This window comes from Muntiacus reevesi, chromosome 8 (genome assembly GCF_963930625.1).
Source record: "Muntiacus reevesi chromosome 8, mMunRee1.1, whole genome shotgun sequence".
In the NCBI taxonomy this organism is placed as follows: domain Eukaryota; kingdom Metazoa; phylum Chordata; class Mammalia; order Artiodactyla; family Cervidae; genus Muntiacus; species Muntiacus reevesi.
In genome coordinates this window covers 19,859,599-19,873,754 of record NC_089256.1, presented here as the reverse complement: position 1 = coordinate 19,873,754, position 14,156 = coordinate 19,859,599, and the positions used below count along the sequence as shown (strand labels likewise).

General features: G+C 47.7%; 1 protein-coding gene across 1 annotated transcript in view; it reads right to left on the bottom strand.

Annotated features, from left to right (window-relative positions):
* Window positions 1-884: 884 nt before the first annotated feature.
* The window catches only part of PCP4 (Purkinje cell protein 4), a 64,391-nt gene continuing 51,119 nt past the window's right edge, over window positions 885-14,156 (bottom strand). The window contains exon 3 of the mRNA XM_065943715.1: window positions 885-1,184. Within this exon, the coding sequence (XP_065799787.1) occupies window positions 1,057-1,184 (128 nt within the window). The 3' untranslated portion in view covers window positions 885-1,056. The remainder of the gene's footprint in view (window positions 1,185-14,156) is intronic.

Sequence of the window (14,156 nt, the reverse complement as noted above, 5' to 3'; positions counted from 1 at the left end):
AAGATGAGATGCAGCTTCCAGATCAGGGTCTCACATGGCAAAGTCCAAACCACACCAGACTTGTGGGCTGAAGGCGCCTGCCTCCCGAGGCCCCAAGGCAAATACACACCTGACTCTCAACTCGGAGGAGTGTCCTCTGCATGTGACAGCCCTCTCCTTCCTGCCTACCCTTTGGGTGTGGGAAGCAATTCATCTGCAAGGTTTGCAGGGGAAGAGATGGGGCGTGAGAGAACTCACAGCTTCTCCCATTTGCAGGATGTGCTAAATAGTCTTAACAGGTGGCAAATTACTACCTGAGGAGTGTAAGGAGTTGGGGGGCGGGGGATCAGCTGGCCATGGAGTCCCACATGAGTGGGGAGAGGCAGGTGAGTGGTGGAATGGCTCTCAGTAGTGGGGACATCCCCCCCAGGGCACTGAAATGTGCCTGCTGCCTAAACCTGGGTAACACACCCAAATAGATGTATTGCCCTCCCACTTCAAGTTCTTCTGCATGAGTCACAATTCCCCAGGGAGCCCTCTGATTCTTTGACTCACCAGGATCCAGGGCTCTAACCCCACGGTAAGAAGAAAATTCATTGCCCATCTCTAAACTAGACGGGCACAGCTGAGCACACATCTCCCATTCTCAGCAGGAAAACTGCTCACAGAAGGCACTGCATTTCAGCTCTGACTCTTGGAGGGAGAGGAAAATAGGCATCTAGCCTGCAGCCCCTTCTAACAGCAGTAACTTTCCAAGTTAATGTAAAAGGGGAGACAGAGGCAGACACTTTAATCACGCATCTTAACTCCATTTTATTACAACATCAAGGAAAATAATTAGTTGCAGGAGGAATGATCCTGGAGATAAACAGAGATTAAGCTGCTCACAACTGCATTGTCTACACCTTCCTACAAGGGTATAAATATCACGGGTCTCTGTGCATGCATTGCGGGACTGCGGTGCACATGGGTATCATGTGATGAGGACTTCTCTTGAGGGCGCTGTTCCTTTTCAATTTCTTGATGGATGATGGCTGAAGCTGGTGTCTCCTGGCAGACTAGGAAGGGACTTTCCCGCTAGGACTGGGACCCGGCCTTTTTCTTCTGGAATTTTCTGAACTGAGACTGGATGGCCACCGCCGCGCGTTCTGTCTCTGGCGCGTCCATGTCGATGTCGAATTCCTCTTGAACCTTCTTCTGCCCATCTGGAGCAAGAAAAGCACAAACAGAAGGCGATCACTGAGCAGCCAGCAGGAAGACAGCGCCTCTGGATCAAGCCAGGCTCTGAGCGCCACGTGGCACCTCCCCCAGCACGAGACCTAATTTGCAAGGTACCAGCCAGCAGAGCGTGTCCTGGGCTCCCTCAGAGCTCAGAAGCAACCGTCTTCTGACTGCCGAATCGCTACCCCTGCCAGGGAGGGACAAGGAAAGTCAGAAACGCAGTCTCAGCATCGTGGACACTTTCTGTACCAGCCTTTGTTCCTTGGGGCCCCATTTAACATCAGGATTAACCTACACAGACTGCTATATATAAGATAGGGTTTCCCTGGCAGCTCAATTCATAAAGACTTCACCAGCAATACAGGAGACCCAAGTTTGATCCCTGGGCCTGGAAGACCCCCCTGGAGAAGGAAATGGCAACCCAGTCCAGTATTCTTGCCTGGAAAATCCCATGAACAGAGAAGCCTGGTGGGCTACAGTCCACGAGGTCTCAAGAGTCAAACACAGCTTAGTGACTAAACCACCATATGTAAAATAAATGCCAAGGACCTACTATATAGCACAGGGAACTCTACTCAACATCTTGCAATAACCTATGATGGAAAAGAATCTGAAAAAGAATATACATATACGTGTATGCGTTTGTACTTTACCCCGAAACAAGCGCAGAACTGTACTTCAATTAAAAAAATTTAAAACACTAACAGTGCTATTATTTTCCTCTGCTTTCTCATGTAGATACAATTTTTCTTTTTTATGTTTTTATTGATTTGTATTTATTTTTTTATCTTTGATTATATTTATTTTTAATTGATTGCTTATTGCTTTACAATATTGGTTTGATTCCTGTCATTTATCAACATGAATTAGCCATAGGTGTACATATGTTCCCCGCCTTCTTGAACCTCCCGAGATACAATTTAAATAGTGCTGCAGATAATAGACCAAGCGGTAGCTCTTGCTCAGAACAGCTCCAACTAACAGAGGCACTGAGCTTCCATGCACACACACCTGAGATTTACTGATTGAATGAGGGCTTCTGTTTCTACCATTGTTACAGGTGGATGATACCATCCGACCTTCACAATCAAGCTGGACTTGCACATCTTAACAATTTGTTTCAGTGACGTAGGCTTCGCATTTGTTTGCTGTGGCAGGGGGCTGAACTCATTCACAGTTAAGATCCTTGAAAATAGGATAGGAGCCATGGTGAAGTGATCACCTGTGTTGAGGCTGCCTTTGTGCTGTGTACACTTCTAGCCAAATATAAGAAAAATAAATAAACAAACCCTCTAGTCACAGAAGAGAAGAATCCGTTAATACTCCTTCAGTTTAGTGACAGCTGATCATCAGAATCATCAAAGGCACTATTTTGTAATAGAGACATGAGGATCCACCCCAGACTCAGGGTGCCTCTTCACGGCCACAGCGGAAGCACTCCTTCAAACAAGACCAAGTTAGAGTAATCAGCATCCCTGGGCATAGGGTCAGACAGCCTTACTTTCTAAAAAAGGCTCTCAGGTGATTTCCAGATGCAGCTAGGGTTGAGATCCAGCTACCTGGCTTAAGATGAAGTAACAAATAAGGCCCTGGGGTTAACTCCTGAAAGAACTGGAGGCAGAAACCCCCACTTGACACCTGGGCTGAGAACATCCCCGCCATCCTGGGCTTGCACCTGGAGCAGAGGTCAGGACAGCGTGTGGAGCACATCCAGCTTGGGGGTGGAGAACGGGGAGCATAGGAGGCAGGACAGGAAGCCCACCCAGGGAGCACAGCCAGGGCTTTACTCCTTGACCTTATCACCAGCATCCTGAGTTCATCACTTAACCTGAGCATGGTCCAGCCCTTCTCCATCTGTCTTACTTTGTGCCCTTGGATGACAGTGTTCAGTCAGTATCCCCAGCACAGAGAGTCAGGGATGCTGGGGTCACGTGCAAGTGACACAGGTCCCGTCTCTCCTGCTTACTCTGTTCTGTTTTCTCTCTCTCATAGATAGACAGATAGATGATGTTAGATGATAGTTTAGATATGTGGATAAATAACTATGATAGGTTAAATAGACGTGTGTGTGTTCAGTCACTCAGTCATGTCCAACTCTTTGTGACCCCATGGACTGTAGCCCGCCAGGCTCTTCTATCCATGGAGTTCTCCAGGCAAGAATACTGGAGTGGGTTGCCATTTCCTCCTCCAGGGCATCTTCCTGAACCAGGAATCAAACCTTCGTCTCCTGCATTGGCAGGAAGATTCTTTACCACTGAGCCACCTAGGAAGCCCATAGATTAGATAGATAGATAGCAATAGATAGAATAGGTAGATAGATGAGAGAAAGCGAGAGAGAGAGAGAGAAAGAGACGTGTCTGCTTGAATAACTTTTCCTTTGTAGATCCTTAAGCAGTCTCCCCTCAGTTTTCTCAGAGATGAAGCAGGTTGTGCCCGGAGCCCTCCAATCACACCTCCTTCTGGGAGGGGAAGATGCTGGCTTTGTAAGCCTTACTGGACTGATTGGTCCATGACCGAAATCAGTAAAATTGTTTCCCTCTATCTCAGATTGACCACTGAGATTTTGAGCAGCTTGATGTCCACGGATTATTTGGGAGTGATATTTTTTAACCCATGAGATCCCAGATGATACAGAGAATAGTGGGATTGTCTCTTACTGTGTTGGGTAGTCATCCACATTTTAATCCCCATTCCAAGTCCCTTTCTTCAGAGATTCTCTAAGGAGCAGAAACATCAGGAAGGATAGGAGTTTCCTGAGGCTCAAGTTCATCCTTTAAAAACATTTCACTGAGGTTATCACAGGCTTCCCAGGAGGCTCAGTGGGAAGAAACTGCCTGCCAGTGTAGATGTGGATTCCATCCCTGGGTTGGGAAGATCCCCTGGAGAAGGGACTGGCTATCCTCTCTGGTATTCTCTGAAAAATCCCATGGACAGGGGAGCCTGGTGGGCTAGAGTCTACGGGGTCGCAAAAGAGTTGGACACGACTTAGCAACTAAACAAAAACAAAAATGATTATCACAAGAGCCTGTGACTGGAGTGCAAGCATCTATCAAACCAGCGAGTGATGGCTCCAGCTTGTCTGTCCTCGGCAGGGAGCAGAAGCAGTGTCTTGTGCACCGAGAATCATCACCAGAAGATATGGAGTCCCAGGTGCTTCTCCTCCCAGAGGAACCCTTGTTATCTACTGTACCCTGATTGCAAAGGGGGAGAATGAGATCTGACTCAAAAGAAGATGGGAGATTTTCTCTTGCAGAGTTAAAATGCTGCTGCAGCCTGAAGCTTTTGAGAGGCCTGGTTCGTCTTTTCCCTCTTACAATAACGGAAGAAAACAGCAATATTATTTTTTGACACATGATGAATGAAGATGTGGAAAATTATGTATGTTTAGGGAATATGTAATGAGACAGTAAAGACGGATCATAAAAATGGATTTCGCAATTATATCTTCGACTAATATCTTCAGCCAAAGTGATTTATAGATTCCTCCCCCCTTTGAAAAATATTCCAGTGTTTAAAAAAGAAAACCACTGATGTTTCAGGAGTCTTTACTTTGTAGAGTCCAGCATTTCTTGGAGATCTGCCATGGTTAGGGCTTCCACTGAGCTGCCCAGGGATGTGCAGAGCATCCAGGACCCAGATTGTGGAGGAAAAGAAACAATTAGAACTGGGGACACAGGGTTCAATGCAAATGATGTGAGGACCTGGCAATGGGTCCATGTCATCCTGGGAGCTAGACGAAAAAGGCGCTGTAAGCACCCCACACTCCGCAGGAGTGAGGGAATGATGGAGAAGGGCAACTGAGGGACCACAGCCGGCGCCCAGTGGACATCCCCTCATTGATGCCAAGGCTCCCTCCCTTGACCTGGGTGATGGTGACAGTGGAAGGGTGCAGGAGGGCTATATGAAACCTCCCTTTGCCATCACTCCAGGGCAGACGAGAGATGCCGACCAGCAGCATCAGCTGAAACCCAAAGGTAGGAACTTGGCCTTGCCTGCGGGGGACAGGAAGGGCCCTGCAAGGAGTGGGTTCCCTCCGGGGCACACCCTACCCACTCCCCCCACATTACTACTCTTCATGGGGCGACCTCTGTCTTATTCTACTCCCTGTTCTACTTCCTGTTTGGTGGCCCATCATCCCATCTGAGCTCCCTAAGGTTGGGGACTTCATCCTTCTTGCGTGGCTCACACGGGGCCCAGCACATAGCAGGCATTCCACAAGTAACCAATGGTTGGTTGCAAATGAGTCCATTGACTGATAAGCCAGGCTGCTGTCCAGTGCAGGCCTCTCATTTCCATGCGGCATGAAGTCCCTAGCCCCCTCTTCCACCCCAGTGCTCTTAAGGAGGGGTCTGGGCAGTGGGGCATGACAAAGCCTCTATGGGGCACTGACCCAAGCAGCATGGTGAAAAAGAGGCAAGGTTTCTCTCCTGAATGGAAAATGTGCCGGAACAGTGCCTGTTCCTAGCACCAGTCCAGAGGAATAATGAAAGATCTCAGGCAGGCAGACAGCACCTCCAGCCTGCCATGGGGTTGGGCTGACAGTCTCCCAGTCCCCAGACCCTCCCACCTCTAATAAGGCTGCAGCAGAAGCAGGGGTATAGGTCCAGATAAGGGTGGATTGGGGGTGTCTCTGCCTGCTCTGGGACCCTCAGGAAGGTTCCTAGCTTCTCTGAGCCTCAGTTTGCACATCTCAAAAATGAAGAGGCAAAATTGTTTTTTGAAGAGCCTGCCCTGGGAATTCAGTGTGACCTAGTGGTTAGAATTCCCAGCTTTCACTGCCATGGCTTGGGTTCCACCCCTGGTCCGGGAACCAATATCCTGCAAGCTGTGTGGCGTGGCCAAAAAAAAAAATAATTAAAAGTCAAAGGCTGCTCCAGCTAGTCACGAGCAAATTCAAGGCCATGGTGTAAATTAAACTGAGACCCATTGGGGTGGGGAAGGACTTGCTAAGTCAGCAGAGGATGTGGGCAGTCATGTGGTTCTCCGCCTGGCCATCTGCTCAGTGGTGAGACTCAGGGATGTTTGGGCCCCAATGCAAAGACGGAGGGGATGCTTTCCAGCAGGGCCAGCCACGTGACCACCAAACACAGCCAGGCGGGAGCCCCAGGGCATCAGACCCCACCCAGTCTTTGGGGTGGCAGGTGGCCTTTGCTGGCTTGTGTTGGGATGGTCCTCACTCAGCAGGGCAAGGCACAGAGTCCTCCACCTAAAGATGACTTCTGGGTCCTGTGAATACACACCCAGAACAGTACAAGAGAAGGGTGCCAGCAGTCCCCACGGCTGGGAGGCCCTGGGGGCATCAGGCTCTGCACACTGCTCCACCCGAAGGGACAGTAGATTCGGGCAAGCCACGCAGGGGACCGACGCCACCCTCATTTCCAGACCTCCCTCCAGCCACCCCTCCTCTCATGTCCTCTGCCCGCTGCCGCTCCATGAAGACCATCTGCCGCTCACATCTGCACTGGGTGGGCTGCACCTGGCATTTTTATTTACAGTCCCACTGCCTGGAGTGGACAGCACACATCCCACCCGGCTCCAGACAGTAGCTTTTGAGCCTGAGCGGGCAGCATTTCACCAAAGCACCGTGTAAACTGCCCGGGACTGTGCAGTTCTTATCATTTGTTTCTCTTCCGGGTCCTAGAATTTTAGCATTTCTGTGTGTCCTCCAGGAAGGAGCTCTGAAGCTGAATAGAAGAATGGTCAACAGATGACTCATTCCAATCCACTGGTTTGATAGAAAAAGATATTGATTGCCAACTCCCCTGGGGCAGGAGAGAAAAACCACCTTCCTGATCTTGGAGCTCAAGAAGTGTGAGCAGGACTCCCCATGAGCCCTTCAGACTTCACCCAAATGCTGTCAGGTCTGTTACCTGGAGCACCGGGTCTCAGAGACACGAGCAAGTCTGAGGAGGTGAGGCTCACAGTCTACCAGGCAAGGCAGCAGCAGTCTCAACTACAGTATCTACCTATCTGTGACACCCGTCTGTCTGTGCTCCCATCCATCTTCCCTCTCTAGAATGAAAGGCACAGCTGTAAAACCATCCCAAACAATTATACTCTTTTCCCTAGGCAGAAACATCGGCGAACAACCGAGGCACAGCACAGAGCGCTGTTGATGGCCCAGCCTGATGAAGAGCCAATGCTCCCTGCGGCTCAGGCTTCTTCCGTGACCTCCCCACCAGCAAGGAACCTCCTTCTATTCAGACCTACACTTTGCATGACTCTAGACCTTCCCTGGTGGCTGAGTAGTAAAGAATCCGCCTACCAATGCAGGAGACATGGGTTTGATCCTTGGGTCAGGAAGATCTCCTAGAGGAGGAAATGGCAACCCACTCCAGTATTTTTGCCTGGAAAATGCGATGGACAGAAGAGCCTGGCAAGCTACAGACCATGGGGTCGCAAAGAGTAGGACACGACTTAGTGACTGAAACAAATAACAAGGCATTTCTCACACTCTTTTCCTGAAATACAGCCTTCTCCTTGCAGAAACTGAGACAGGGAATGGCCCCGCTGTCTGCATTTTATTACACCATCAGAGAATTGTTGAGGGAGCCCTTCTAGAAGATGCTATTGTAATAAGAACCAGTCTTCACCAAGCATTACATGGATTCTCCCTCATAGACGTAAGTGGATTTTCTTTTATAGATCATTTGATGGCAAATGGAAAATTGAGAATCATAAACATAAAAGGAAGGAACTGCTACCAGGTGAAGACAATCCCAAATAGATACTACAAGCCTCTGATATGGTCATGAAAATCCAGCGAATAGGAAAACGGTTTGAGAGACAAAAATTCCCTTTGTGTGAATTCATTCTGATAAAACACAGATCAGCCCTCCAGCCCATCGAAGTTTCTTGGTGAGCAGCTGTATTAACCTGTAGTAGTGTGTTAGTCGCTCAGTCGTGTCTGACTTTGCGACTCCATGGACTGTAGCCAGCCAGGCTCCTCTATCCCTGGGATTCCCCAGGCAAGAATACTGGAGTGGGTTGCCATTTCCTCTTCCAGGGGATCTTCCCAACCCAGGGATTGAACCCGAGGTTCCTGTGTCTCCTGTATTGCAAGTGGATTCTTTACCTGCTAAGCCATTTTAGCTGAATCACCTCTATAAAGGGCCTATATCCAAATACAGCCACATTCTGAGGGATGGTGTGGTGGGGGGGCTGGGGGTGCAGGGCTTCAGCATCTGAATTTGGGGTCAGACACAATTCAACACATAACAGCACCCGATCTAACTTTGGGGCTCTCTAGGTTTTATTATTTCTTCTGTTACCTATCAACGAGTTTCCCAGGTGATGCTAGGGCTAAAGAATCCGCCTGCCAATGCAAGAGACATAAGAGATGTGGATTTGATCTCTGGGTCAGGAAGATCCCCTGGAGGAGGGCGTGGCAACCCACTCCAGTATTCTTGCCTGGAGAATCCCATGGACAGAGAAGCCTGGTGGTCTACAATGCATGGATCAAACAGAGTTGGACATGACGAAGCAACTTAGCATGTACCTGTTAATAACCACTTAATATTTCAATGAAACTATTTATTTTGCATTGGGGTATAACCAGTTAACAAACAAATGTTGAGACAGCTTCAGGTGAACAACAAAGGGACTCAGCCATACGTACACGTGTCCTTTATCCCCCAAACTCCTCTCCCATCCAGTGCTAGGTTTTAAAGTAGCTTCATGTTGTATGCCTTGTCTGGCTTCTTTGACCAGTTAGGAGAGCTGCAGGAAACGTCCATGGTCCTCACTTTACAAAGGCTCAGAGACCATAACCTGCCTCACTGGAGAGCACTCGGTGAGTGCTGGCCATGGGCTGATTCAGAATCCTGGTCTTGCTCCAAATCTTCTTTTTATTCCCTGGTGTCTTGTTACCTTGAATTCCTTAGACAGATCCCTAGATGACAGCCAGCTGTATGGACCAGTTACTATTGCCCAGGGAGGAAAAAGAAGTCTCAAACAGCCCAAGTCTAAACACATGGTTCGGTCTACCAGTTCAAAAAATGTGTCTGTTTACCAGGCATTCCAGGAGAATTCATATGCCAAATTCAGTCGTTTGATAAATGGCCCAGAAGGCCTCCTGCGGGCCTCTCCCTGTTCTAGGGGCTGGGAGAGAACAGAGGACAAAACCCTGCTCTTCCGGGGAAACAGAAAATAAAAAAGTAAATGTATAGATAAGCAATAGAATTTCAGAAATTCCTCAAATAAAACAGGGTGCTGAGTGGGAGAGGGAATGCGGCTGCTTTAATGTGCCTGGTGGGCCTCTGGGTAGGGCCTCCCAGGTGGCTCAGAGGGAAAGAACCCGCCTGCCAATGCAGGAGACACAGGAGAATCAGGTTCGATCCCTGGGTCGGGAAGATCCCCTGGAGTAAGAGCAACCCACTCCAGTGTTCTTGCCTGGGAAATCCCATGTACAGAGGAGCCTGGTGCACTACCGTACATGGGGTGACAGAGTCAGACACAACTGAGATAACTCAACAACAGCAAAGGCCTCTAGGAAGGGGACGGGGAGGCCATCCCCAAAACTAGCCTCACACTCCCTGGCCCAGACAAGAGGCGTGGCAAATACAACACTTTTTGAAAAATTATTCTTCACTGGTTGAAAAAGTATTCTTCATCCGCCCAGTCCCCATCCAAGTGGCAGACTTCACTCACTTAGCATGAGTTCTTCCAAAATTAAAAGACACGCAGTCATCCGGGGCAAAACAGAGCTATTCAGGGATCCTGCAACAGCTCCGGGTGTGATTTTAAAAGTTTGAAATTCAGCCTCATTCCAAAATGTATGAGCCCCCACGCTTGATCAGAAGAGCCCTTATATTTATTTCTGAGTTTGTGATGGTGCAAAGTCATTGCCTAGAGATACTGGCACTAATTCATGAGCACAGGGGCTTGTGTATATACACACACGCATACACACACACACAGATGTAAAGTCTTTCGTTTACACATTTATAACTCTCCATATTTTAGGATTTATTTTATAGAAACAAATTACCTCCTAAGGCCTAATCCCCTAGATCAGAAATTTGCACATAAGCAGTAAATTGGGATATAATTGTCCTGAGTGGGAGTTTGCCTTGATTAGGAGGCAAAGCACAGAGTGTACTATAAAAGAACCTAAATTTTAGTACGCCATCAAGAAATAACAGTCATTTAACATAAGTATGCCTTGCAAATGGGGTATTTCAATGCCAAGTTTCTTAGAATGTCCTACCTTCTTTCAAAGTATAATGTTAACTGGGAAAGAATTAACATCTGTCAGTTGGGCTGCCCTTGATACCCAGGGACTGTACCTGGGCTCCAGAGGCCTCTGAAATGGCCACTGACCCTCTCCAGCACCAGGGCTCCAGAGTGAAGCAGACAGCTAGGTGCCTTCCTTCATGAGGACCCAATCCCAGCCCTCCAGGCAGGGAAAACAGAGCCACAAATAAGAAAAGCAAGAATTGGGATTTTTATCCCTTAAGCCTCAAATTTGGATCAAAATACACCCAGAGAACAAGGCAGCTAGTGTTAGAGAAAAGGTCAGCTCCTCCTGAGGAAAAAAAGTAGTAATAAAAATAAATTAGTATACGTAGTTCATCACAATGCTGGCACAGAGCATCCCATGAGACGCTAATAAAAACAAAGACAACACGTTCTTTTAAAAGCTGGAAATGAACATGAAGAGGCCCCAGCTTCCTCAGCCAGTTGTTCCCAAGTTAAAACAGTCTCCCTTGCTGGGCGGCAGCGTGGAATGCGGCAAGCCAGCTCCGAGCTTCGGGCCATTTCTTGCTTCTGCCTGCTGGCTCCGGATTTATTGAACAAGCGCTGCTGGCGCGGAGAATTGCAATTTTCCAGGTCTCTGCTAAGCGGCAGAGATTAATGAGCAAGGTCAGGCATTAGTGGCAGCCGGCAAGGGGGGCTTTCTGCATTCACCATGTTCCCTCTTGCGTCAAATGAAAACACGGTTCTCATTTCTCCTAACTTTCCCGTTACCAAGTCAGCACCCTTCTGGTCCTCACAGCTTTTTGCAAGAGAAAGAAATTCTCTTTTGTCCTAAAATAGAGGCATTTTGAATCCCAGTCTCCAATGCTCACCTCAGGCTTTGGTGAATGCAAAGCTCCCCCCACCCCTCCTTTCTCTCGATCTCATTATCTTATTTCTCTGACCCCTACCTGGATGCACCTTGCTCAGATAAGATTACTCCCGAGCTGTGGCATTTAGGTAATCAAATAAGTGCACATGTGTGGGACTCAATAGAAAAGAATAAGCACTGGTGAGATCAAAAATTTCCCCAAACTCATTAAGTCTAGGAAGAGAAAAACAAAACAAAACAAAAAGATATAACTATTGTTGAAAACAGTTTTTCTGTTGGAAAGGCAAACTCAGCTCCTATTTGCATTAGCCTGCTTAGGGCTGCCGTAACAAACTACCACAGTCAGTGCGGCTTAAGAGGAAGACATTTATTTCTTCCCAGTCTTGGAGGCTGGAAGTCCAAGGTCAAGGTCTCCACAGGCTTGGGTCCTCCGAGCTCTCTGCCTGGCATGCAAATGGCCGTCTTCTCCCCAGGTCTTCACACGCTCATCCCTCTGTGTATCTGTGTCCTGGTTTCTTCTTATAAGGACAGCAGACAACTTGGATGAAGACCCACCCTAATGACTTCATTTTACCTTAATTACCTCTTTAAAGGCCATATTTCTAAATATAGTCACATACTGAAGCACCAGGGCTTAGGGCTTCAACAGAGGCATTTGAGGAGGATACATAATTCAGCCCGTGACACTAACCAGAATGCCTACATTTCCTAGCATAAAAATAAAGAAAGGCCGATGAGTTAAGATGAGAAACAGCTTCACTAAAGAAGCCTCAGATTCAAATCCCAACTGACTCTGTGTGGTCAGATTTGCCTTTCTGGGATTCGCATCCTCCCCTGTGTTTGAAATGGGAATAATAATAAATGGAGGCTTGTTTCTCTTGCAAGATATTTACCAGAGAGTGTACCTGGCTGCTTCATAATGTATAAAAGGCAAAGGCAAATGCAGGGTTATTCCCTGGTGGTAATAGATGGGGGCCTGCAGATTGGCTCCCCCAGTACCCCTCCTGCCACCTCCTCCCTCCACCGCAGGTGTCCTGGGAGTAGAATTCTGCTGCCCAGCTATCGTTGCTATTGTTTAGCCACTAAGTCCAGGTGTGCATGCACGCGTGTGCAGTCATGTCTGACTCTTTGCAACCCCATAGACTGTAGCCCACCAGGCTTCTCTGTCCATGGAATTTTCCAGGCAAGAATACTGGAGTGGGTTGCCATTTCCTACTCCAGGGGATCTTCATGATCCAGGGATCGAACCTCCGTCTCCTGCTTTGACAGGCAGATTCTTACCAATGTGCCAAGTGGGAAGCCCTAAGTCCAGATGTAAGGCAGTGTGCAAACAGGTGCAGTGTGGCGGGGTCTGAGAAAACAGGTGAGCACCAGGGAGGCAACCAAATACAGCAAGAGCCCCCTCTGCAGGCCCAGAAGCAGAAACGCCTACTAGGGCTTCCCCGGGCAGCCAGCAGACACCCCCTGTCCTGTGTCTGGACCCACAGACCAAGCAACAGCAACAGTTCTTGGAAGACCTTCTGCTGGAAGAACTTGCCCTGTGCCTGCGTGTTTCCGTGTGCATCGTCCTTGGCTGTGAACGGCCAGGACTGGTTTCCCTGCCTCCCAGAAATTCTGTAATACATGGATCACCTATAATAAACCCGTTTCGGCTGAATCTTGCAAGAGTGGTGTCTGTGGTCCATGTTGCTATCTCCTGCAGGCATGCCTGGCTTACCTGGGGCTATGGGAGGAGAGCAGTGTTAGGTAATGAAAGAGATGATCCTGTGCATCTAGGGATCAGATAGCAGACTTCCGTTTCATTTGCATAGAAGATTCTTTAGTATGCACTGGAGAGCAACTTGAATGAAAGTAGGTAAGTAAGAAACCTCTGGGAGATGTGGATAACACACCAAATGTTCCTTTCCACTTCAGAGCACGTGGAAAAAATGAAAATTCCTTCCCAGGGATTAACACCTAACTTCCTTAACAGTGAACCACTCAGAAAAGCCACTGTTTGCCTTCCTTCACACTCTGAAGACTTTGAAATGACTGGGAAGATGGAGGACCAAAGAGTCATCTGACACCTTAGACCTGCTCTCCATGCAAGCCAGCCACATAAGTAACGGCTAAAGAAATTCCATCAGCAGAAATGTGTTGTGGTCAGGTCTATTTCTTGCCTCTATTTACCCCCTTTTTCTTAGTTATAAAACCCCTGACTTGGGGTTGGGCACGTGACTACCCAAAACAAGGTTTCCATGGTCCTTGAAATTGGGTGACCTAGGTTCTGGTCAATACAATGTGGGAGAAAGAAATCTCATTAAAAGAAAGCTAACCTGGGAATTCTGTAGCAGTCCAGTTGGGAGGACTCAGCACTTTCATTGCTAGGCCCAGGTTTGACTCTTGCTGGGGGAACTAAAATCCTAAGCAGCAGGGTCAAAAAAAGAGAGTGAAAGAAAGGAAGAAAAGAAAGAAGCTAACCCTTGGCCATTTTTACTTACTACTATCTGCTTTCTACTAGCTGGAATGCAGATGCAATGGCTGGTGCTCAGGCAGCCATTCTGGAGCATAAGTCTTATGCTAAGGATGACAAAGCAGTAATACAGATGCTTAATGCACCTTGAAATCATCTTGATTGTTATCAGCTACCTATCTTCAGAATCCTTTTATAAGAGTGAGGAATAGACAGTATAGTTTAAGCTGTTTCTATTTTAAGGCTTTCAGCTTCTAACAGATAAACCTTATCTACTTACACATACACAATAATGTGTATAGTTCATTTGAAAACATTTTGTTTCAAGCTGATAATAAAAATTCAAATATACATCCCTGTGCATAGTTTGGCTTCACTTAACTATACGCTTGTTTTTTTGATATACACATCCATTCAATTTCTGATATGGATGGC